This window comes from Pseudopodoces humilis, chromosome 2 (genome assembly GCF_049639895.1).
Source record: "Pseudopodoces humilis isolate 2021_Gansu_Grassland_sample_001 chromosome 2, ASM4963989v1, whole genome shotgun sequence".
Classification (NCBI taxonomy): domain Eukaryota; kingdom Metazoa; phylum Chordata; class Aves; order Passeriformes; family Paridae; genus Pseudopodoces; species Pseudopodoces humilis.
In genome coordinates this window covers 10,085,257-10,112,434 of record NC_142201.1, presented here as the reverse complement: position 1 = coordinate 10,112,434, position 27,178 = coordinate 10,085,257, and the positions used below count along the sequence as shown (strand labels likewise).

Genomic DNA, 27,178 nt, shown 5'->3' with positions numbered 1-27,178 from the left:
ATCTTTTCCTATCTTTGTAGAAACCTGCTCTCTTGGCCTGGAGAAGAAAAGGCTCAGGGGGATCACATCAATGTGGTTACATATCTGATTGGAGGAGTAAAGACAGATCCAGACTGTCTTCAGTAAATCCCAGAGACAGGAGGAGAAGCACCATGCGAAAACTGAAATACTAGAAATTCTATTGGAATAGAGGAAGAAACTTTTTTTTACTGTCAGAGTTGCTCAACACTGGAAAAAGTTGCCCAGAGAGGTTGTAGAGTCTCCATCCGTAGAGATTTTAAAAACCTGTCTGGACATGACCCTGAGCAACCTGCACTAATCGACTGTGCCTTGAGCAAAAAGAATAGATGTCTCCCTGGGTTCTTTTTGAACTCTACAGTTCTATGTCAATACACCTATAATGAGGTGATCACAGTAAACTGATTCAAATAAAGAAAAATTATGAATTAGTGTTATAAGCACAGGTTTAAATTTTAAGTGCTTGTGACAATGAAGGGAAATCAATCTTACTTCCTGCTTAATCTTTTCTAGAACACCAGTGCTTTCATTTTCTGCATGTATAATTCCATCCGCTGAGTCTCAGAAACATTAGCAGTCAGAGACTACACCTTCCATTAAGGTGAGTAATTTTGAAATTCATCAGCTAGAGATGAGGTAATATAAAAATATATTACATTACTACTCTGTATTCTCACTCTTGTACCATTATTATAATTTCTTTTGTAACAGAAAACACACAACTTGCCAACACTCTTTCCCTCTGGAACCTGACACAACCTGTTCACACAGAAAACTGACACTGCAAGTTTAGCACAGCAAGAAATGATTACACATCTCCTTCATTCCCCCCCATGCCATCACATGAATTCCTGTAGAATGCCTTGGAACAAAATCATGCAAAGCTAGAATTCTGTTGTACTACTTGTTTATAAATATAGTAGTGGCATTTGTCTCTTTTTAGAAAATTGAAATAATTGCCACTGGAACCACAGCAGTTCTATGGGACTTAGCTCAAAGAATAGTTCCATTTTAGTAAGATTCAACATGTCACAAGCAAGACAACTTCTTTTCTTGAATGCATGCTATTTAGGCAGGAGCTGGACTGTTTTCTGGTACTGAAATTTCTGGATTCTGTCTCTATTATGTCTCTATTATGGAGCAATTATGTACTTCTCTGAAAAAAAGGGTTTTCTACTTTGCTGGCTCAGAGGACCACTATTAGAAGGTATAGAATTCTCCACTTCAAGCTTTCCTTGTATGAAACATGTAACTAGAAAATGTTAAAAACAAGAGAGACCAACAACCCACATGTAATCCAGTTCCAGATTACTGCAGCTGTATCATAGCTTGAGTTACAGGCAGTCTGACAGGGGTTGGGGGGACAGATTTCTTTCTGCTCCAACATATGATGAGCAGCTTTCTAAATTGTATAGGTAACATTCTTCATTCAAGCAACTGAAATGGTTCAATACCCAGTAAAGAATCTTAGAGACTTTGGAAACTCAGACTGAGCACCATGCTTCCATTAAGCACTTCTTTTTCAGCCATGTTTAATCACTGCATTTCAAAGGAAAGCACAAGGAAATAAAATCCATTTATCAAGGAAGAAAAAAAAAGAGTTTGCAATCCTTGTAGGGAACAAGAAGCCACAAAGAGATATGAGTATAATCTAATATAAATATTGTTGAAATAATTTAAATGAAATAGAGATCAGGTGTCTTGTTGCATATGCATGAATGTAAGAAACGAAGCAATATAAATCATAGACTTAGTGTTTAACTGCAGAATTCCTCCTACCATGCTGTCATATGACTTTCTCTGTTAATAGACAAGCTTCATTTTGAAAGTCTCCCTTTATTACTCCATCAGTAATTTCAGAATTTCATTCTGTGACCAATCTACAGACCCTTGACCTAAAACATTATTATCTTTTAATTTAAATAATTTATCTCCCTTTGTAGTATTTCCTCCATTAGTAAATGCAGAAAGTCAAAATCTCACCTCTTGATGGAATGAAAGAAAAATCACTTTGAAACAGTAATAATTTGAAAAGTATTCTGCAACCTTTTTATCAAATCATAATCTAATTTGTCTTCTGGGATACGTTGAATAAAATAGAAAGGCAATGATAAAAAAACAACTTGAATGTCATAGTAGCACTTTAAAGGATGCAGAATTAATTTAGACAGTCTCCAGCCATTTTCATTTTAACTGTGTGATTTTTAATCAGTTAAAAAAAATACATATACTGAAGCACTTACAGACACCTGAAGATAGATGGCCAAATGCTGCTAATGCTGGCTTTTCCTTCAGTTGTTGAATTAAGTGGTGTATTGCCTTCCAGTCAGCATTCAAGTCTTCTAACCTTTTCTAGAATAGAAAATAGCAAAATTTTAAATTCATAATACATAAATTAATGTATCACAGAATCACAGAATGGCTTGGGCTGGAAAGGACCTTAAAGACCATCTAGTTCCAGCTCCCCTCCCACCATGGGAAGGGATGCCACCCAATAGATCAGTTTGCTCAGGGCCCCATCCAACATGGATCTGTAATGTAAACAAATGGAAATTAATGTAAATAAATAAAAAAATAAAACAACTGGGCTATTTTTTTTCATCTGGTGGATCACCTGAATTTAAAAAAAAATACAAAACAGAAAGATACAGCAATGAAATTTCACAAATGGGGGAGAGGTACAAGTAAAATCCTTTCCAGCTGTGCTACAAAAAAGTTTCCTCATGTCAGGGTCCTAAAAGCATCTTTTCTTCTCAAAGTTTGGCTCCTGAAGCTCAGAGCCAACTTAGAACCAGCACAGGTGCCTGACCCTGAGCACAGAGTGGCTTCCTGGACCAAGCTCAGCCCGTTTCCCCCAGCATCAGAGGTTTGCCTTTTAACCACTGTGAACATGAACTGGTAATTTTTTTAATTAAAATAAAAAGGTGGGTTATGTACTTCAAAAAGCTTTTCAATAAAAACTCTGCAACTTCTAACATCAAATGCAGAATTTATTCTTCCATCTATTAAAATTATATATAAAAAAAAAAAGTCTTAGCAGTCTTCAGGGTGCCATAAACCTCAGTGTGTGAGCACACAGTCCTGTGTAGCAATGGCTTAACTGTTACTTTTAAACAAAACCTGCATGAAAGTCTGGAGTGTGAATAACATCAGTCCTCAGATAACCCTGAGAGGCATTTAGATTTGAAAATGCTGCTTCTACCTCTCTTTTTTTCTTGCTTTCAGGATTGTAAAGAAGGATGAAGCATTGCTAATTCTATGCTGACATGTCTAAACTCTTAAAATGAAGATTGCATTTCTTTTTAAGCTGCTCTCTGATTCTCTGCTACAAAAAGCAGCACAGAGTACTGGTGCAGCTCAGGAAGGCTTTTAGTATTCTATGGTATCAATCCACAATTAGATACATAGGCAAAATCACAATCCAGCCGTGATAGGAACAGGATGCCTATTAAGAAAGGTACTTTAATTACCTGGAGTCTAAGATGACAGAGGTCAATAGGAGAGGGATGGAGAGCAGTGCTCATTAAATTGAAGTATGTATGTACTCACACACACACACACAGACTCTGAGGTAGTGGGGATGGTTTAGATATCAGGAAAAGATTTTTCACCCAGAGGGTGGTTGGATACTAGACCAGGCTCCCCAGGGAAGCGGGCACAGCTCCGAGCCAGTGTGAGGTCAAGAAGTGTTTGACAACACTCTCAGGCACATGGGGGTGATTCTGGGGCTGTCCCATGCAGGACCAGGAGTTGGGCTCTATTCCATGATTCGAATACTGGTCCTGGTCATGAGTAACTACATAATCATTTTTGCATATATGAGCTAGAGATTTCTTTCCAGCAATGACCAAATGTAAAACATGCCCACCACACAAGTTAGAGGGGTTGTCTGGGGCAACAACTACACCACTAATAAGAGAGCAACCAGTTCTATCAAAATTACAGTTTAATCTTGCATCTGGCATAAATTAACATGCATGCATTAAAATGTTAAATTCTTTGGGCACAAAAATTTTGCTGTAATTGCAACTCTAGAGTTCTCGTGACAAGCATGAACATCCAAATATGTTGCACTTAGCAAAAAATTTATAGATTTTCTTTAAATGTCAACACTGGTGCAATTTAAGTGATGTTAACATCCTTATGTGGACTAATCTTACTGACAGCACTAAAATTAGATATGAATATTTAGAGAGAGAAATGTAGTCTTTTAAATGCAAGACTGAGGGCAATGAAAATAAATTCCTCACTACTTCTCACCCACCAGAGGAAAAGACAAATTGAGTGATGTGGCAAGGGAACCACAGCTCTTCCACTGGCACAGAAATCCTTTCCTGAATAAACTGCTCTGATTAAGTGCTGTTAATCATGAGGTTGGGGCTTACATTCTTTCTATTGCCACTGACACCAGCAGTAACCTCTCTCTCCCTCACCTTCAAAAGCTTTACAGAAATGCATTTCAAAAGCATGAAATCTATTTTATAAAAGTGAATAGGTCTGATTATTAAAGTGCTAGTGCTTAAAGGATCACACATGTCATCCCATTCTTGACTCTTGAATCAGCATATACAAGGATTTCATTTGCCAACAAAAATGTTTTTACAGACTTGCATTGCAAAATTCTATTTTAGTATGCTTAGTGAAGGTGTGAAAATATACTTATTTCAGTGACATAACTATGAGATAAGATTATGTGTCAATATAAATCCATGAGATTTAATTTACATTCAAAATACTATAATGAGAATATATTTTAAAGGCTGCAAAGATAGGCAGCTAAACATTAGGAAATGCCAGAATAATTTTAACTATGTACATTATTTCAGATAAAATGCACATAAATTGCAGGGATATCTCTAATTTTCTGGCACATACTGCTTTTGAGCACAGGAAAGGCTTGTGGTGAAAATAAGTCAATAGGACCCCTACTTCATTTATTGAAAAGAATGGGAAGATTTGTGGTGAATTAAGGAAATAATGGAGGAACAAAAACAAAGCTGCCCCAGAGAACTAAATAATCTACAAATTTGTCAAGTAATTAATGCTTTTAAAGAGGGCATGTAATTTTATCTTTTTTTCTGTACCACACACTAAATAAGAACTATGAGCCTAAGTATTGAATTGCTGCTTCTACTGAGAGTGATGTCCGTATCCTGAACTGAATTAAGCAGGGTTCAGACTAAAACAATGGTACAGAGTAGCTCTAATTAAATAATTTTCTAAAATTTTAAGTTCTTAGCTTTGCAAACTTGCTAAATATCTTTCCAAAGCCATCTTAATCAGAGTAAAAATTATTTTGGCTTCCACAAAATACCTTTTGTGTAGCAAATTATTTTGATGTTAATCCAAAAGTCTGTGTTGAAACATATAAATAGCAGACTGTGTTGAAAGTAACTCAAGAAGAATGATGACTTAAGGAAATCTACCTAGAGCATCAAGAAAGCAAGTCAACAGTTCTGACAGTATATATATATAACCACTGCTTTATGACTTATTGGCCTAGACAGACATTGAACCAGAAATTAACTTCACAGGTTGCACAGTTAAATGAACTACAGAATGTAAAGAAACAAGTAAAATACAATGAAAGAGGGACTAAAAATTAAATATGCATTACTCCACAAGTTATTAATTTCCTCACAGGTACGTCTTACAATATCACTGTCAAAATTAAAACTCAAGGAACATTGTAATTTTAAAAGTCACCTTTTTCCAGTCAATCTGGTAACAATTGTAGAGTTTCAGTCTTTGATGTGAACACTTAAAATACATAGATAGAGTATACTTCTGTGTCAGAATTTTGGGCTAAACAGAATCATTTCAACACCATTTATACTTCTGTCTTTCTTAGGTAAAACAATTACTAGCTCTTTCTCTTGAAAATACCAGCATTCATTCTGCAATTGTTTCTATGCAATTAAAAAAATTCAGAAAGCCAAAACCTCTAGCTTTCTGTTGTTTTGAGTGCTCTGCTGTGGAATAAAGGTCCCCAAAGACTGCAGTTGGTCACACAAAAAGAGTAAATGCAGATATTGGGGAATATGTGTAGATGACATTTCAGTTCCCAACAAAAAATAGGGGTTTATTAGCCAAGGAAAACACCCAACAGAGTCTTGCTTCTGCCCACTCAAGTCACCTTTAGTTTACCTCTTGTAGCATTTTATCATGTTTAGGAGAATTGATCATTAAAAATGCACATATACCAAATAGGATAATAACTCTTAAGCATTTCTGCCAGGAAAGAAGACGAGAAACCAAATCATTCTTAAACATGTATTAATTTCTAAAGTGGACATCACTTCATTCATGTGCTAGTGGGATTTACAAGTAATTCAGAGGAAATTTTGTAGAAGTAGGAAAATAATCCTCCAGCAATAGTGACTAAATATAGACAGAAAACCAAGAAATTCACTGCGGAGATCACCTACAGACATTTTATCTTTGTGAAGAAACCCTTTTTCTGCCAATTGTGGTTTTGGAGTGCTGTACATTTTGAAAAGTTCTAAATACAAAGTTTGCTATCTCAGCCCAGTCAGAAGCAATTGCAATAGATACTGAGTGTAATCAATAAGCCACTATTACTGTTGCTGGGAACTCTAAATCATCATTTTTACAGATACTTAATTAGCAGTTATAACTGTTAGTTTCTAGTTCTAGAAAACAGCCCAAGCTCTGGTTGTATGGTACTGACATCACTAGTTTGGTCTCCTGCTTGAAAAGCAGCTGAACCAGACGTGGGAATATGCTTGCTGATGACTTTAAGATTCCACAGGATAGAAAATGACACTCTAGCCTCAATGAAGGTACTCAGAGCCTTTAGGAAAAGTGTGTAAAATATCCCCTTATAACTGATTTGTAAGCTGAGGAAAAGGATTCTACAGTACATTTTTCTAAAAGAGAAGTGCTGGGAGGCATAATCTTCCAAATAATGTGTCCTCTGCTCCAAAAGACAATCAAGTCAGTCATTCTAGATAAAATTTGGCAGAGAAATTGAGTGAGAAAGTGCTATGTTGCCATGTGTTCTTTTTCTCAAAATGAAAAAAAACAAATGAAAGTATTCCATTTATAACTTAACTCTTACCTTTTCTAGAAAATTTGCTTTTTTTTTTATTTGACAAAATTTCTGAAAGTGAAATTTAAAATAAAGGCATTTAAAGTTACATGTTGCCATGAATTACACACCAAAAATTACATTTGCTTTCAGTGTGAATTACTGTTAAATGAGTAAAACAACCTTAATGTCAAAAACAATATTCCCATCACAACATGCAAAAGATTTTTAGCTGGGAACATTACATTTTTCCTGGTTATGTCATCACAGAACAGAACAAATGCCATTTGCCAGGTTCTTTTATTGATTTTAAACAGAGCACATCAAGGACAAGTGTACAACAGGGGAAGCATAACCTATTACACAGTAATGGATACTGCTAAAGGTTGCTTCATTACCTTTACTGGATGAGTAGCTGGTTTTTCCTTATATAAATGACACCCTTTAGACAAAACCTCTTCCACATTCGGCTGTTTAGCTTGCACTGCTGCTTCAGTTTCCTGAAAAATAAAAACACAGGCAGTTTAGATTAACCATAGCATAAGCAGTAAGGCTGAATAGTCCTAAAACTCCATGGGAAGCCATAAAACACAAGTAGACAAATTTCTGCTCAGAATTGGTGTGGGGGTAAACACAAGGATAGTGGCTGCTAAGGACAAAGGGGATCACCAGAAAAACCAGAAGCAAAGAGGGATGGAAAAGAGTAATGCTACCAAAATAAACAGTGTTAGGTCACTTCATCTTGAAGGTTTCAGTAAAATAAATAAAAAGCTAGCACAAATTCATAGTAAGAGAGACAGTCATGAGAAATCTCAATAAAGAGGCTATGTTGTTTTGTTTGTTTTACACTACCAGCTGATAAAAAGTGCACTGGTTAATATTTTGTTCATACAGTACGTGGCATTAAAACCATCTAATGAGATGCAACAATGATACTGAGTTTAAAAAGATTAAAAATTTTAACAGAAGACTGCAATTGTGAGTACTAAAATACCACTTAGGTAGTAAAAACACTTAGAGAAATTAATTTGAATGAAAACCACAGTAGTAGTGACAGTTCCTAAAGGTACAGGGAGACACCTACCATTAGCAATAACATCCTGCTGAATTAACAACAGCATATTCTCTAGCAATTTATTTTTTATTCTGGAAACATGTAATCCATGTGTTAAAATAAGGAAATTCCAAATAACCAGCAGCTTCATTCTGTCAGGCACTGACCAAATAAATAATGGGCAAAACTCTACAATTAAGACAAGAAAATCCAAACCTACTGAAAATTGTAAATTAAAAGATAAACTACATCTGGAGTTCCAAGATTCATAGCTTATTTCATTTTTTTTCTAGTAATATAAATGAAATAATACCTGAGTTATCAAAATGAATTGGTTGGGGTCTTTTTGTTTCCCTCTCTCTTCACCCACATACTATATAGGTTGATTATCTTGTCCTAATCAGTATTGCTGACTACATACTAACTCTCCAACTTAGTTTTCTGTCCACATTCTCGGTTATCATAAATGTGACAAATAAGCAGACAAGATTGCATGCCAGGTGTCACTATCTGAGCCAACACATAATTTTATTGGTGAAAATCTGCTGTTCTTTTTACTGCAATAAACCTGCTGAAATCTATGCAATTTTAAGTCCCAAGAAGGGGCCATTTTGCTCCTATGTTTAAACTTAACATACGAAGTATGTCTACACTTCTCCCTAAAACTTTACTTGCAAAATTCTATGGACAACCACTAAAATAAAGGCTTAGTTAATTCAATGTCATCTTTAATTTTTTCTTTTCAAATACTCATATAATACTGTTGGACAAAAACAAATGAATTTAATTAAACTTTTGTCTGATTTCTTGCAATGATATTTCAAACATATCAATTTCATTTTTTTATTATGCATTTAAATGTTAATGAAATATAACTGTAAGGATTTATAGAGAATGAGCACTGAAAAGCAATGCACAGCAAAACTGGGATATGAGGCGGGTGAGAGTTTATTAACCTTTTGATAAAACCCTCATTAAAGTCTTATTTTCTTTCTGTTTCAATATTATGTTAACTTTCTACTTCCCTACTCAGCACATAAAGAAAAAAATAATAATCAAGGAGTGTTAATGAAGAGGTAATTTTCTTCCCATCTTAATGGAAGCTAGGCATTTTAATAATTGTTATTTAGTTCTTGTTTCATTATTTGTTTTGGGTTTTTCTCTTTAAGCCATCTGCAGTATTTGGCCAATACTTTCTGTTGTGTAATTCTACATGTCTCAAATACTCATCTTCTTTCACGATAGCATCAGTTATCATAATAAATTCTGCAGCAGGAAAATCACATTACAACTCCCTATGGAGTCCAAGAATACCAAGAACACTGTGGGTGTGCCTCTGCTGAGGGTTTAACCTGCAACATGAGTGTGCCTTTGAAGTGGATTTCTTAATCCTCCCCCCTCACTGGACTTTGTTTTCCACCATGGACTGGTCTAGGAACACAGATACCATTTTCTTTCGGGCTGTAACCAGTGTGGAAGGTGTAATGTATTAAGTAGTTAAATCACTGATTCCTTTTGCTCTACAATTTTCTGCAGTTGCATGAACTAACCTTATATATTCTGATCTTTCAAATTCAGTGGCCTTGACCTAAACCAAAATGCATTGTGCTAGTCTATCCAATACAGCATGATGCTTTGAGAGATACGTGGCAATAAGAATAGAGGTAAGAGTACAGGGGCAAAAGAAGTTCTCAATATCTTGGCATTCATTTGGACATTGCTGAAATTAACAGGTATCTTATCTGTCAGAGCAGCAAATACTTTGTAACCCACTAATCCCAACATATTATTTAAATTTATTTTAAATAAGTGCACATCTGACATGAAATTGCTGTAGTAAATTTGAGGGAGCTCTTTGCCCAGTTCCTTGCTTGATGGGATAGCCCCTTGATGAATCCTGCCCAGTGAACAAGTTTCCAGCAATTTCAAATCCATTTGCTAGGTGACACCTGATTAATAGGGTTGACAGGCAAGAGAGTAGTTACAGGATTCTGTTCCATTATCTAATTCCCTAAGAGAAGAAAATGGTAATGACCACAATATAGCCTCCAATGGTTTGCACACAAAAAAGACCACAATTATTATCTAGGCTGAGTAGGATGCAGGAGAAGAGCATATTCCCAGAGCAGAGCCTGACCTCTCATCTTCATCACACAGGACAGGCTATTGCTAAAGTTAATAGGAATTTTAGATGCTCATTTCCACCAGCTTTTAGAGAATACCAAAGTCATATTTGTTTTGAAGTCCTGACCAAGTCCTCATTCACACTCACTTTGCTTGCTGTGGGAGGATGCAGAGCTGTCTCTGGGAGACAGAGCTGACTGCTGGAATTGCACAATTTATGAACTTCCAGGGAAAGCAATCGTAATGCTGCTTCTGGCTGGGTGATGAATATGCTAATTAAACTTTTCACACATATGGCAAATTAAAATACATCATCACTGGAAACTGCTGTTTCTTAAACATGTATAAACAAGAATCAGAGGCTACCTTTTTTCCATGACACACTATCTATTAATTTTCAGTGGTGCTAAAGTAGTGCATCCAAACTGATGAAAGCCTGCTGCTGAATAAGCCACAATGGCTTCTGCATTTCATGACAATTCAACCTGCTGAACAAAGTTACAGGCTGAAAAAGTGGCAAGGACACAAAAAGTGGACAAATCCCATCTGGACTATGAAAGTCTCTTGATACAGCTCAGAACCCAGAAAATTCATATTCCCTATCTGAAACCAATATATTGGCTAAACCTCTGGTGTGCATGCCAATGGAAGATAAAGTTTTAGGACTTGGCTATGTTATTTCAAGAGATGGAAACTATCCTAGCAGACACAGACAGGCTGTTTGACATATGCTGCACATATATTAGGAGGCCTGGTCAACTACCTATAAACATATCAGCACCATTTTTGACCGAGTATTGGTTTATATTAATCACAAGCACTGATTCACCTTCTCTGGTAACACTGGTAACATTTCTGAGAGCAATTTCCCCATGAGCTTGCATCCTTTGGACAGATTCTGCAGGGACAGCAGGAGAAGCTCAGGATAATTAAACCTGTGTCTACACAGTGAAATACAATGGAATCTTAATCACAGCATTCAAATAAAAAAAATATAACTTTGAAATTAATATAGCGAGTTGTTTCAAAACTTTTTGTTGTTTCATGACCTCTTTTTAGCAAGACAGTACGCTAAATGAAAATTAAAGAAGATAATATATTCACAGGAAAAGAGAAACACTGAGCAATTTCCTTTTACTGATCAAGACAAGGCAGTGATGTGTAACAAGCAAATAAATCTAAACTCTAAAACTGTTTGGATACTTTTAATTTCAAATAAACTTTTATGAAATAACCAGATATAAATCTCCATATATATATTTAACTTGATAATGGAAAACTACATTTAAATATGATTTCCTTGTAATTTAGATATAGAAGAGCATAACTTGTAAAGAGAATTCTCAGAGATGGTTCTCCTAATTAATGCACATGGAATCATTAAGGTTGGAAAAGACCTCCACAATCAAGTCCAACTTTTGAAGCCTAAAGGTTTTAGCTTTTTCATTTATTTATAGTTTTGTAGATTTTTAATATATAGTTTTACAGTTTCTAGAACTTTCTTACCTTTTTTCATACGTTAGAACAATACTAACTCTTTCTAACACATTATGTCACACTCTTGAAGTTCAGTTCAGTTTTATTTTCAAGAAAATAATTTCTAGCAAGGACATCTTGTTTTGCACCAGGGTTTGAGAGACAAAGAACCCGCTGGAGACACTCTAAAGTGCCCAAGGGTGGGTCACCAGGGGAACTGTTCTCCTACTAGGTGTACCTCTTAGACAGACTAATTAACCTTTCAAAAATTGTAGAAACCCTATATTGCATTCATATCTGTATCTGTGCACCTGAAAAATTTCATTAAAGAGCTGCTCTTTATATTATATATTATAAAATACATTATATTTATATTATATATAGCACTTTAACATTGTTTGGAAAAGTTTTTCTTCTGATTCCAGGCAACACTTTGACCAAACACCACCATTTCAGCTAAACCATAGCACGAAATGCTTGGAACTTGAGCATCTTGAACACTTCCAGGAATGGTGACTCCACCACTTCCCTGGGCAGCATATTCATCCCTGACCATCCTTTCAGTGCAAAAGTTATTTCTGATGTCCAACCTGAACCTCCCCTGGCTCGGCTTGAGGCCATTTCCTTTTGTCCTGTCAGTGGTTGCCTGGGAGAAGAGAAAGATCCTCACGTGGCTACAGCCTCCTTTTCAGGTAGTTTGAGAGACTGATAAGATCTTCCCTGAACCTCCTTTTCTCAAAGCTAAACCACTGCAGCTCCCTCAGCTGCTCCTCACCACACCTGTGCTCCAGACCCTTCCCCAGCTCCGCTGCCCTTCTCTGGACTCGCTCCAGACCCTCAGTGCCTTTCTTGTAGTGAGAGGCCCAAAACTGGACACAGCATTTGAGGTGTGGCCTCACCAGTGCCGAGTCCAGGGGGACAATCCCTGCCCTGCTGCTGCTGCCACACCATTGCTGATCCAGCCCAGCTGCCTTTGGCCTTCCTGGCCCCTGGGCACACCTGGCTCATGTTCAGCTGCTGTTGACCAGCAAACCCAGCTCCTTTTCCTCTGGGCACATTTCCAGCCACTCTTCCCCCAGCAGTTCTGCCTGGAGTTGTTGTGACCACAGTGCAGGATCCAGCACTTGGCCTTGTTGAGACTGTGGCCTCAGCCCATTGCCCCAGCATGTCCAGATACCTCTGCAGAGCCTTCCTGCCCCCAGAAGATCAACACTCCTGCCCAACTCAGTGCTGCCTGCCAACTGCAAACATTTCTCCCTTTTAGACAAGTGAATTCCATCTTTCTCCAATAGGCCTGGTGCTGTATAAACTACCCCATGACCAAAAGGGCCAACATTTCCTCAATGACAACAATCTTTAGGCCATAGAGTGATCAAGTGGGTTCTCCCAAACCTTTCATCATTCCTCCCTGCTATCAAAGAGATTGAGGGAAACCACCTCTGTTCTTGTCCTTTCCACCAGTCATCCCAGGGACCTGAAGTCCCTTTTTGATTGCTCTAGAACTTCTTGAAGCTGCTGACTTGGACAACCAGAAGCGTTTAATAATCAAAGTTTAAGCAGTCTCTTAACCATATCTGGACCCCAGGGAGGCAAAAGACTTCCCTGTGTGATGGATCCAGTTTGTATACAGGATACATCAATTCCCCTTGGAAGGAGTAACCTACAACATTATCCTTCTTTATTAACAGATGTAAATGTGAAATTCCAGCAAACATTCACACCTATCTTTCAAGTACCATTGTCACACATTCAAGAAAAAGCTATAGTCTGAGTGCCTCATTTTTTCCTCACATGCATAAAAAAAAAAAAGGTCAGTAGATAGAAAACAAGTATATATTCCCATTTTCAAGAATTCTGATTCTAAAACAGTGACCTCATTTTTTCCTTTGACTCAGCTCTGCATATTCCCATTCATGAAGCAGGATAACAAACTAAAGCATCACAAAGAAGAATGGTCAGAGGAGACTTAATTAAAATACATCAAAGTTCAGCTACACCACAGTAAACGTCAGATCTTGATGGCAGGTCAGATAGTATAGTCAACAGCATTCTTGAGAGTCACTTTAGATATTATATTATAGATATACAGAAATTATATATTATTTCATTTTTATCTAATATATATATAATTTATAGATATTTATTTTTACTCTAAAAATGCAAATTTAATGATTAAATAAAATAATAATACTTTCCCCTGTTACATTAACTGACTGATCTTTTAAATGTGTGAGAATAAAATTTGATCCCACGCACATGTTTGAAGTTATCTTAATGCAGAAAAGAATATTGTGAGATAAATTCAGATACTTTATAAAGTATGCAAATAAAAGACATCTGATTTTAATGAGAATCTGGAAAATTGATACATCTATAACTCTTGACCTATGTGGAAAGTATTTGAAATATTACAGAGAGGGAACAATCCTTACACAGAAAAGACCAGTACATGAAGGACCTCTGTTTTCTAAAAGTGCAGTTTTAGAGTTTATAACTACTTTGTAAACCTATGAGTGTAGCCTTTGTGCAGTTCGTAAAATATGCCAATATAATATCTTTAAAAACTTGGTGTGGTTTTCATCATTCTGTTCCCTCCAATATGCCATACTCCTAGTACTGGAAAAGGAAAGGAAATAAAAGAGCAAGGAAATCCTCCACGAAGAAATGGAACTAGGAAGATCCCAAAATTTAAGCCATGCAAAGCGCCTGAAATTGCAAACCCTACCACTCTGCAGAGTGAAATGTTTTATCCAAAGCATGTTTTCCTGCTGGCTATCAGAAATTTGTGAGTTTTTTCTGTACTTCTAGAGGAGATGAAATATAGTAATTTTTCCCCATACAGAGAAATCACTATCTATCCATTGCAGCTGTCTGTCCTGAAAAGGAAATTTCCTGGAGGTACTGAAGATAGATGAAATTATTAGCTGTAAAGACATGACCTGCAGATACAGTGTATGAAAACAATTTGGCTATGGTGGTCATATACCAATAAAGCACAGTTAATCATCCAGTTGGACTGCAAAAAGGTGCAGTCAGAAGAATTCTTTGAGATTTGATGTGATTCAGAATATTCTATTTTGAGACTGTACAGGACACAGGATGATATAGCTGCTTCTGTTCCACCAAGACTGCAGATCCTCTCTTATTTCCAGTGCATAATAAAAAAGAGATAATTATAAACCCAAAGAACTGACAGAGAAAAAGGAAATTTGGCAGAAAAACAAAATGAGAAATTCGTGCAAGAAAGTAAGGGAAGTCACAATAATTTTACTAGCCATCTCTTAGTGTTCTGTGTTCTTAGATGCTAAAAAATAGCAGCTTTGGAGGAAGAAAGGTTATTTAGATTGACACAGTAGCAGATATGGGGCACACCACAGGCACTTTGACTGGCAAGTGAAATTTGGTGATAATTATGAAAATATTGAGTCATGAAAATTGTTTATTTCTTCTTGTAAACAGGAAAGAGAAATCAGAATTTATTCTCTCTTATTGCACAAATAATGAAGTTTTATTCAATAAACTGATTTAAAAATAATTTAACTTGTGATGGAAACTCTGATGTATTTATTTATTTTACCATCAAATTCTTGGTTGCTTATTATTCTCATTCTTAGTGCTTATCTGCAAATTTTCATTCTCTTTTCAAGTTTAGTAGAAGAATCATTTTCAGAAGAGTTTCTGGCTATAAATAGGAGTTAGAAAAGAAATCAAAATCTGTTACTGGTCTAGCATTGGTTTGTTGATTGTAACATGTTTTTAGATATGCCTATCTTCTGGTATTAGTCTTTCATAAATAATTTTAAAAGAATGTGCATGAACATGTATTTCTACCATTTATCTTCCAACAGTTTCACTGGCAAAGACTGCTCCAGTAAGTTATTTCAACTGCTGAAGCAGAAATAAATTCCAGTAAATAAGATTTATGTTCTTATAGTATGGAAAGAATGCTGTTGACTCGTTTTCAACTGTCTGGTTTGCAAATTAAAATGAGGAAGTTATATCCACACTCTGGGTGGTGGCACTTTTGTTTTAATTTCCATAAATAAGTTGATCTTTTTAGAATTGCAACAATTGATTTCATCCGGAAAAAAAAAAAACATGATTACAAAGAATGAAAAGAACTAGTAAGCAGATGCTATTCAGCAGGGCCCAGGTTTACACAGATGTATTAAGTACAGCTCCATAGCAGCCTGGATGGCACTGTGCATTTACAACAAAAACAGTGTTGATAACACACTTATCTTTTAGCTGTTGCTGAGCAGCATTGACACAAACTCAAGGCCTTCTCTGTTCCTCATGCTGCTCCAGCAGCAAACAGCTGGTGGTGCACAACAAACTGAGAGGGGACACAGTGGCAACAGCTGACCCCATCTGACCAAAGGGATATCCCAGACCATGTGACAAAATGCTTAGCAATAAAAGCTGTGGGGAAGGATGAAAAGGGGACATCTGGAATAAAAGAGTTTGTCTTTCCAAGACAAATGAGGCCAGCTTTCCTGGAAATGGTTGCACACCTGCCTGCCCTTAGGAGCTGGTGAATTAATTCCTTCTTTGCTTTGCTTGCATGGGCAGGTTTCTTTTACCTGCTAAACTGTCTTTATGTCATAAATTTATGTAACCAGTTTTCTCATCTTTGCTCTTATGGTTCTTAAGGTTCTTTTACCCATCCCACTGGGAAAGTAAGGACAGGGGAGGGAGAGTGGTGAGCAAGCAGCTGTGTGGGGCTGAGCTGCCTGCCATCATTAACCCACAACAAGTGTTTAGAAAGTATTCCCACCTGCCCTGCCAAGCATCCTGAAATGCAAATTTTTTCCAGTGAAATGCATTGACTGTCTTGACAAGAGCATCTCACAAGAGTTAAGATTTACAGCACTCTACCTAATATCAAAGTTGCATTTACTTGGATGTTTAGCACAAAATCTGCAACAGAACTGAGCAATTTCCACATTATCACTAACTTTAGTGTGAGAAGGAACTAAGACCACATTAGACATATATTTTTATTTTTACTTACATCAGAAAGTAAAAAAAAACAATTTTTGCTCAAATATCGGCCAAAATAATATCAGCCAAATCAAACATTCAAATATCCATCAGGTACCAAAAATTTACATTATTTCTTACATCCAAAAACATCTGAAGACATACATTGCCTGTTTCTAATATTTATTACATAGCAATCAATTCAAAGCAAAGGAAGCCAAAGCTAATACTTGTGCAGCTGTAAGTGTTCATTTGAATGAGCTCTTCTTCAGGTTCCAGTATTTTAAATTACTTGTGATCAGTAGAGAAAAAATATATCATCTTACAAAAGAAGAGTTACTGTTTTATTAATAGTAATATCAAGAATATATCCTAGACCTTTCATGAACTGTGTTTTGAACAGATAGAATATTTTCTGTTAAGAACATATGAAAAAGATGGTGAGAATACTAGAAAACCATTTTGTTGAATAGGAGAGGAAATTTCCTATCTTAGAAAACCTAACTACACTGAAGAGAGCTCTAGCTTTGGTATTGACTACTTTAGAGCCTTGGTAAACTGCCCTGTCATTTCTCTAAGTTTGCTTTTGTATTTATTTGTTTGCTTATATTAAGCACACTTTGAAGAGTACCTGAGCTGTTATCAGTCGTCCAAGGAGGAAGCCAAAAACCAAAGCTGAAATACTTTATCACTGACTTCTAACCAACTCACCCAGACTTCTAAAAAACTTATGCTTTCAACAATGAAATTACATCTTGATTTATTATCCATTATTTCAAATATAAACATTACTACACATCAAATACTTGATCATCTTTCCAAAATCTTTCCTTTCCTGAGATGCTGAGACACAGTGCTTGTGATCCATCCTTATAACTGCAAAGTCTGTTATATATTAAATTTATAAGGATTACTAATTGGGAAAGATTTGCCATATTTTCACAATACACCTGCAGCTAATATTGTTTAATATTCTTTCAATTGGAAAAGATTTCTTCAGAAGAGATTTGTACACACTGTTTAAAATTTAAATGTTCAAATTCACAAACAAAATATTGATCAGGTTGCTCCTCTAAGTCCCCTAAGAAAATTTTAGGGAAGAGCCATAGCTGATTTAGGCACAGAATACCAAGATATAGATAGTTTAAATTTCATCGTCAGAAGTTTTCCCAGTTCAGCCTTTTGCCAAATCAGGCATTGATGGCAGAATATGACACAGATCTCTGAGGTACATATTCCTAATATGCTCTTACAGACAAATTACACTACCTCTTATTGTGTATAAATCTATTCCTTTAAAAATATATTAGCAAAATGAAAAGGTAAATCAGTAAAGTGTTAAAATCTGACTTATCTGAGCCTAGATTGTCATGAAAAAAACTGACAAATGATGACTGATGGTTGAAAAGTACAGCCATGTCCATTTGACATTTTCATTCTCTCCTGTGGGGTAATTTTCTTTTATTTATCTAGAATTAAGTTTGCTACTCCTCAGCCATGCTTTTTTTTTTATGTTCTGATTTAAAGTTGTCAAGTATATAATGAAGTCATTGACAAGAGTTGACAGCCTTCTTATTGTCATTCAAAGTTATCAAGGACAAAATCCAAATACATGTTATTTTTTAAAAAATAAAGTTTTGGGTTTTTTTTTGTTAAAGATGGCCAGTATTTATCTGCCAAAAATAAACTTAATATGCTATTTAAAACATATGACAAGTGACCACCACAGAGAGTAAACAGATATAAATTCTACACCCAGAGAGAGTTTGAAGTAGTATAAGCAAAAATCAAGGCTGTATAAGCCTTGGAAAAGGACTCGAGTGTAGAGGAGTACAGGTGGAGTGAGTGATGACCCAGAGGTAAGGAGGGAGTAAAGGGAAAAAAGAGATTGGGAAACTCAGTAAGCAGGGAGAAAGGACCAATGACATTGCAAGAGGATTTGGAGTTGAAGGTTCCTGGAAAATATAAAGTGGTTTGTTATATTATCTGGAGAAGATGATTTGAAGGGGTCATCAGGGTTTACAGTGAGCTAGCAGTAGAAATATGAATTTCTGCCAACTCACTTCCTATCCAGAAGTGTCATTTCTCCATCCATTCCTTAAATGGGACTTGCATTTTTGCCCATCCTTTCCATGTTCTCATCAGCTATAATAACCTAAATCTGCCACAATCACCCTGAAAAACTGTTTTCCAGGGGAAATGGCAGTGCTGAAGTAAAGACAAGAAAGAATGCCCAGAAAGTGCAGCTTTAACCTCCTCCTGTGGTTAGAAGGAGATATGATGACTCCTAAGGCTTTCAACGGGGAGGAGGAGGAGGATCAGACACTACCACCTCCCTCCTCTCCTCCATGCCCTCTCCCCATATCCTTCCTTCCATCCCACACATTCTGAGCTCTCCTGCAGAGGTCAGGAGCACCAGCTGCAGGTGTTTGTAGAACATGAATGATAGGGTTGTCTGGAATAGAGCAGCTTCAGTTCCTCTTCTAACAGCAGGGGAACTGGAATCAGTCTGAGCATCCCAGGCCATTTCATCCTGAAAATAGTAAATCATTGCAGTGGCAAGGAATTTGTGAAAGTATTAAATGTAAATGAGCCCTATGTAAATGTATGCAATGGTAATATGCATATTATTAAAATAAAGTCCAGAAATGCAAAAGAAGAAAACCAAAACACTGTTTACTTGAAGTTTGTCTTTACTACACTGTGCAGTTTGCTCAACCAGACAGAGACAGAGAGGAATATGGAATAAGGTTGGGTAAATATCTGTGTTATCATTTCTTTATAAGAAGTTTTGTATGTACTTTTGACATTTGCTGCCATTGACCAAGGGGAAAAATAAGTCAGAGATAAAAAAAAGCTTCTGTTAAATACACACTTTGACCTAAACTAGTTAATGGACTTTTCCCACTAATTTAGCATTAATTCAACAATCAAAAAGTATTGATTTTAAGAATATAATAGATAACTAAGAAGGAGAAACAGCACTTAAAATAGAGACTATATAGAATATAGAATTCATCCTTTGTTTTCTGGACTACCACTAGTCAAACTTCAAAATTAAAGTACGCAAATTCTTGGCAAGATTATAGTATTTTCCAGGACTTTTTTAAAGACAAAAAAAAAAAAATACTGTTCAATTCCTTCTTCAACATTTCTGTTCTTTCAAAATTTTGTTTTTGAAGTAGGAATTCAGTAAAAATATCACACTGCCTCAGAAACTTGGAATGTTTCAGATGGAAAAAAATAATTGAAAATGTTATTAAATGAAGATTTCTATCAGTAATAAAACTATCAGAGGTACTAGATACTTCTTTTCTAGGTTAACTAAGGTGTTTCTGGACTGCATGACTGGAGAGCAGAAGAAAACAAGTTTTATTATGCTAATTGAGCAGAGCTGAAGAAATATGCAAATTTAATTTTTCAGAAGACTTAGACTGTTTGACTTTATAAAAATACTGACCCTTAGATTTCAAACACTAAATAACAAAGTAAATAATCCACAGTAACAGCTAAAATTTATAAGCAACCAAAACCATATAAGCATTAGCCTATTTGTAAGCTTTTCTTATCTTACTAGAAAACACACTTTTCATTCTTTACGTATTTGGGGTTCTAAAATTGTTTTTGGCTAATAGTATTTTGTTGACTACATCACAACACAATGAAGCAGCTTTACTATGTACATATTAGAAAGAAGTTGAGGTTTTTTCCTCTAAAAAAGCTTTTAACTCCCACTTAAAGTATTTTTCTAAAGCCTTAGCACACCACAAATGTTACACAGACTACATTTAAAAAGTGCAATCTGACTGTAACAGATTGCAAAATGTTAATTTTATCTTAGTCACAGTTTCAGTAGGTTGTAATATGAAAGCTTTTACTTCTGGTCTGTCTTATCCAGTCATTTTGATTTTTATATACTTAAGAAAACTATTATTCTCACTTTGTTCTTCCAAAAACATCATGAATTTAACCATGTTTTGAAGATTTCTAGGGTTCTTCCTGTAAGTCAGACATCTGGGAATCAATAATCAAAACCCTCAATGACTTGGGGTCTTGTCATAAATAGAATTGGGATTGAACAGGACTATGAGGAAATAAATATTTAGAGGAAAAGAAAACTGGGAAAAATCAAGGAAAAAAAAGGTGGTTAGATTTTCTGAAGGTATTTTCTTAAGCTGTCAAATAGAGCAGCATCACTTCCAAGATTCCCTTTTTTTCTTACAATTGAAGTAAACAAGTCTCAGCAGAACAGTCAGTAGGATGATATAAAGGTCAGTATTTGCACAACTTCCTTGAGCCATAACTTTGGAGCTCCACAGATTGTTGATGCCGTAGGCAAAGCTGTTTCAAAGTGTAAAGTATAGGTCTACATCCACATGTTCAGAAGAATGTATCCCTAAAAGGTTTAAGTATATTAAATCTGGATGACTGGATCAGAATAAACACATTTCAAAGTGCTCATGTATGTCCTTAAATGTTCCATTAAAGAGACAATGCAGAAGCGACTATAACTTCCATTACAGCAACATTTGCCACCAACTTAGACTCTGATTATCTGACTTAGCCAAAAAAAGCTTGTGATTAAAGATAACCACATTAGTATCAGGACCAAAAAATAATTGCTTTGACCACTACAATAATTGCTTTCTGAACTACTACTAATTAGATACTTCATATTTGCTTTCTTGTCTGAATTAGAACAGTACTGATGGTCAACTAACAGGGTTTAGGAAATAACTTAATTAGTGTCTCTTAATACAGTAGCAGATCTCTCTCTAGTTTGACAAACAAAGCAGTGACAGAAAGATGGAGTTAAATAAGCTCAGCTGAGGAAAAATGTGCAGGCTTTTAACTCAACCGTTGAAGTAATTTACCAGGAGATGTGGATGACTGTTCATATGAGGAAATTAGAAACCAGTCTTGGTTGGTTTGGTTTCATCTGGGATTTTTTAATTATTATTTTTGAGAGAAGTGTGTTGCTGTTCAAGCAGAAAATAAGCCAGAAAACTGAAAGGATGACTTTATAGAGCAGGTCTGACGGGATGACCAGAGTAACATCTTCTGACCTTACACTGAACCAACTACACTAATTCTATGCATATCGCACAGACAACACATTGTTGACTTTTCAAAGGCAGATGCAGGGTTGCCATACTGCATGCAGGATTTGTAACTGTTTCTGTATAAATGTTTCATACAATATTTTAATAGCCCAGCATTTGTGGGCTTGTTTTTGGGGCTCTTTTTAATATTTACTTTTTTTAGCTAAAAAAAGAATACCTAGCAAAATGTTTGTCAATGGTGCCTAGATTAAAAGGGAAGGTTGCAACCATCCTCTTAGAAGTTCACGGATGTCCACACCTCAGAAATTGTTACACAGCTTTCTCTGCTGTTAAATCTAGTCTCTCCTGGTGTTAGATAGATATCCCATACATTTCTAGCCCCAAATACTGCCAAAGTACCTTGGGAAATATATATCAAAATACTATGAAATTGCCACAGACTTAAAAGAAGCAAGGCTACCCTTAGAGAGCTCACGAAGCAAGTCAAAATTGGAGATAGTGCTGTTTGGGTCAGGAGCCAGGAAGATCTGAAAATGCTAAATAAACTTCCTCATGTCAAAATTCCTTCACTAACAGATAGTATTTCATATCACCCATGTTATCCTGTGGGCCTCAGCTTTACACTGAGAGGATATGGTTGCATTATGAGCTGAAAAGCAGCCATCACTTCCTAGGATTCAGATTTACTTATGTGAATAAAGATTGTGGCAATACAACCAGCAAAACCATGACATTTGAATGTGCACAAGTTAGAAAATGCACATCTTTAGCTGTGGATTTTTATTGACAGAGGAAGAAAAATGGTTAAGGAAAATAAAGCTGATCAATATAAATTGAAAGCAGGACCAGGAAAATCAGGGAATTACATAGTCAATAGTATTGAGAGAAGTTAGGGATTGATAAAAGTACCAGCTGGTAGAACACAATCACATAGTAAGAGCTGAACTTCAGTGTGTCATTGGTGAAAGGCTCTGCCATGGCTGTGGCTGGAACACCCACAGCTTAAACACCAGTGCTGGCAGAAGCTGCATCGTAAAGAGAGCTGTTCTGTTAAGTACTTCAGTCTTTTCCCATGCTATAATGTAAATAACTGTTGCACTATTTCCTTGGCACCATTTTGAAAAATTGGAAATTCATGATGATATCATCTAAGTTTTTGAAGTATATTCATACTTCATACTAAACCATGCAAAATAACTATCAGAATGAGGGTAAACCCAGGTCAAAGAATGAACCCAGAGTCATACTGTCAAGCTTGTGAAACTAGAGTTGTAAAAGCCACAATATGAAATATATTCTACATGCATGAGAAGCTGGTACACTGCAAACCTGGAAGTGTTCCAGTGTTCACAAGTAGCTGAGGAGTCAATACTTCCTTATAGATGCAGATTTCATGCCTTCCTCATGCATATATATGAGTATTTCACAGGTGCAGTCTACATATTATGCTATTATTGGAAATGATCATGTCAATGTGGTAAAAAAGATATTCAACACAAAGAACAAAGATCTATCCTAATACATTTAGTTTGTAGTCTGCAAATCTGTATTTCAATGTTGATTTATTTGGATAGTTTCTTAAATTAAAAAAAAAAAATATCTATTTGACAGTTTCTAGAACAAAATTATAATTAAGGATGAAAATAATGAGTGAAGCAAACACTGGTACAGAGGCTTTCCAGATCCTGAGAAAAGAATCCTTTCTCTACTCTTACTCAATACATACATTTGTTTTGTATTGAGAAATGAGTTATTAAAGCTAAAGTGTGATTTTTGACACTACTGCTAAAAATTATCATGCTTAACTAAGGGTGAGGGTCCTAAATGTGGAACTTCAGCCTCTAAATTGTGGCCAAGAAAATTACAAAGACAAATCATAGTAGCATAAAATATATTAGGTTTTATTGAGGCATACTGTAATTCTTTGAAGTATAGAGTTATGTTAGCAGAATGAGCTGAAAGGAAAAAAACAAATCAGTAGGGAATGTATTTTATAGAAAATGCTGTTGCGAACTACAATATGTTTTCTGGGACTGAATACCTAAAAAGTCTGTTTTCACAGTTTAATGATGTTCACATTTTTCTTAACATTTTCTGCTGCTTTTTAAACTGGCATTTGTACATACTTTAGAAGCTGAGATGCTGCCCAAAGCCTCAAAGGACCCAGAACCTTCCAGGGATTGTAAGACTGTGAAGTCACCTGGTATGTTCCTTGGTCACCACAAGGTCTTACTCCACATGGGTGACCAAAGAACATGCTTAACTTGTCCCATGTCCTTATGTCTTCATCTTCCATTCTTCTGTTTTCCAATTGCAATACTGTGAAGTAGGAAAGAGCCTGTCCCTCTACGTATGTTTGAACTAAACTTTGGATTCAAGTGTAGGAAACAACAGGCATTAAGCATCTGGAACCTTGAACTATTTAGCCAATGAACATCAATTCCTTTGGTTGCGAGAGTCTTTAAATAGTGAAAGGTTTTAAATGACCTTGGGACCCCCACCATCAGGACACCCAGGGTGAAGGAAGATAACAGAACACTACTGGATCCATGGGTAGTGCCTATCTTCTGCTTAACCTGTCTCTCTCTCTCTCTCTCTCTTTCTCTCCCCTCTTTTCCATTTCATTCTATCTCTCTACCTCACATTTTACAATTAAATAAAATCTGTATTATTGACTTCATCGTATGATCATGTTTGCACCTTAATTTAGGTAGAGACACCTCTAATAATTGGATCTTAACTCTTATTTTCGTATAACTAGTTTTCATCTTTCCCTGATTTTTTATATGGTGACAGAAGTAATGAACTTAAAAGGGAAAGGGCATATGCTCATGTTATTCAGCATAACTACCCACACCATTCAATTGTGAGCTTTGCTTTTGACATGGGACAAACGGCAGGGTCAGAGGCAATGCCCAGGCATGGTCAGGGATTGGCATCCGCCACAGATACAGCAGCAGGCACTTTGCATGCAAGTGTCCCCTTGGGGGACTTGGGACTGTTGCTGAAAGGATGCAAGCTGTGCTGCACCAGTTAACCTCTAGGCCAAAAAATGCTCCTGGGCACTTCTTAATTACTAATAGAGATGTCGTTTTAAGAGCTATAGGAGGGATTTTAATTGCTCTACCTGTTGCCAAGCCCAATTATTCATTGTGTCTTCAAAGTCTTACTTTGTGAAGTTCTCTGTAACAACATGTAATAATTTTGCCTTTGGTTGCACCTTTTTTACTCTCATAGAATTACTTTTGTGCCACCATTAAAGGTTAACACTGCTTGAGATTTTATTTAATTTTTCTTCTAAGTAAATTTAAGTGACTTCTCATCTCCTTTTAATAGCTGATTTTTGCAGGTGGAAAAAAGGTATGAGCTTTTAAACTGGTATTAATTCACAGAAAAGGAATGTTATCAGTGAGAGTTGTGAAAGTTAAATTCACAGATATTCTCCTTTATATACTTATTATGCATGTATTATATAGATCAATATTATTTGATAAGAACCTGCATTTACTTTACCCCTTGATTTATGGAAGAAAATGCAATGATAGTTATCAGATTATCGTTGCATGTCAGAAGCAAAGGTTATTATGGTTTTGGGAGGAAAAAATTATGGTATTTTGGAAAATTCTTTCAGAATATTGTATTTTAGATACAGTTTAGTTTATCAAGTTTAAATTTCAGCTACTGCAAATTTCTGTAATTGAAATTCGCTAAATGTAAGTAAAAATTCAAGAAACTTAATTTAAGATAGGCATAGTACTTCAACATAATACTGCTAAGTAGCTAAAGACACCCTAGCCATCCATTTAAATTAAACACATATCCACGTCGTCTTTCTGTCCTTCCGAAACAATCTCACGTGTTCTTATCGTTTATTTAAACCTGCTTCTGAGGCCAGAAAATTTTTAACATGCAATATTTTTCAGCTTTTAAAAATTAATATTCTTACAATACTTAAAGTTTATACCTACTCTTGTTAATTTTGGAATTCTTTTCCTGAAATAACAACATAGAAATTAAGAGTCAGGAGAGCATTTAATGGCTGGGGAGAAAGGGGAACTTTACTTTGAAGGCTTAATAGGAATATGAAGAACATTGACAGAAATTTCATAAAAGAAAATGTCCCAAATGAATTTAAAATTAAAATCTGCAAGCCATTACATCAATTCCTACAATCAGAGTAGTCTGGTTTTCCTGAAGACCTACACGAATCTGATCTTTTTCACTCCAGTGCTATATTTACCAGTGCTATGGTCAGTTTTAAACTTCTTCTTCATAGCTTCCAAGCTTTTGGAATAGCCAAAATGATTCTTTGCAAAATTTTGCATCCAGTCCCTTTTCTAAGAATATTATCACTGTGCTTTTCACTCTACTAGGTGATCATAAGCCTCACTCTTGTTTCTGAGAAAAGGAGTTACGAAATCCTATAGGAGATACTTCAATGTTCTCTGGGTGTTGGTGAACGCATTAAAATGGTTGTAGAATAAATACTGAATATTTATACAGCATCTGGGAATACCAGACCAAAAGACACATCCTTTCCATAGGTAGGATATACATCCTTACCTTTTTAAAGGTACACTTCAGCCATAGCAATTTAAATTAATTTAATTTGCAATTAGGATAGTAACTTAAAAATACAAATAATATATAAATATTTCAACAGTGATTCAAGAGGGTGTGTATGTCCAGGCTTGACCCAGAGTAGGACAGACAGCATGTTAGCATGGGTCTGAATGTTTGAAGTTGAGTGTAAAATGAAACACTGTCAAGAATAGGCTGCTTTCCTAAATTATGTCCACTGATTCTTAATGTGTTTTGTAATTATTAATGGTCTTACTCTGCCTAATCTTAAAAAAGGTTCTGAGGATATAATCTGCCTTCAGAGATAATTAATAAAGTGTCTTAAATGTAGAAGTTTCTATCAAAAAAACCCTACAGTCTGGATAAACCTAATTCAACATATTAAAGAAGTTAAATCTATATCTTTTAAAAGCAATCTATATAGATAACATATAAGAAGCAAATATGCTTCACATGATTACAGTCTTTATAATACTCAAAGTCCTTATAATCACAACTATAATCTAATTAATAATCTATAATCTACAACCAAAACTGATCAACCTTTACAGGAATGTGATATAAATTTATCTGTGAAAAAAATATGGGAGTCTTTCACAGAGAGAGAGGGTATTTGAGTTTCTTTGGAGTTCTTCATTTTTCCCCCCACCTCTCAGGGCATTCATTATTCCCTCTCTCTACTTCAGGACTACAGATTTTAATTTTTTTTTTAAATTTTTTTTGTGTTCTTTCAACCATTTATCAGAAATATTATAGTCATATATGGAATAAGAAATATTATAGTCAAGATGGAAGAGCCAAACAGCACATTTCATTCACAATAAATAT

At 35.7% G+C, this 27,178-nt stretch overlaps 1 protein-coding gene across 9 annotated transcripts in view; it reads right to left on the bottom strand.

The window, feature by feature from the left end:
• Positions 1–27,178, bottom strand: part of DMD (dystrophin) — a 1,137,330-nt gene that overhangs the window by 329,014 nt on the left and 781,138 nt on the right. For all 9 annotated transcript variants that reach the window (XM_088068904.1, XM_088068916.1, XM_088068923.1 and 6 more), the window contains 2 exons: positions 7,468–7,569; positions 2,262–2,370 (listed from right to left, as the gene is read on the bottom strand). In XM_088068904.1, coding sequence (XP_087925030.1) covers positions 2,262–2,370; positions 7,468–7,569 — 211 coding nt within the window. The remainder of the gene's footprint in view (positions 1–2,261; positions 2,371–7,467; positions 7,570–27,178) is intronic.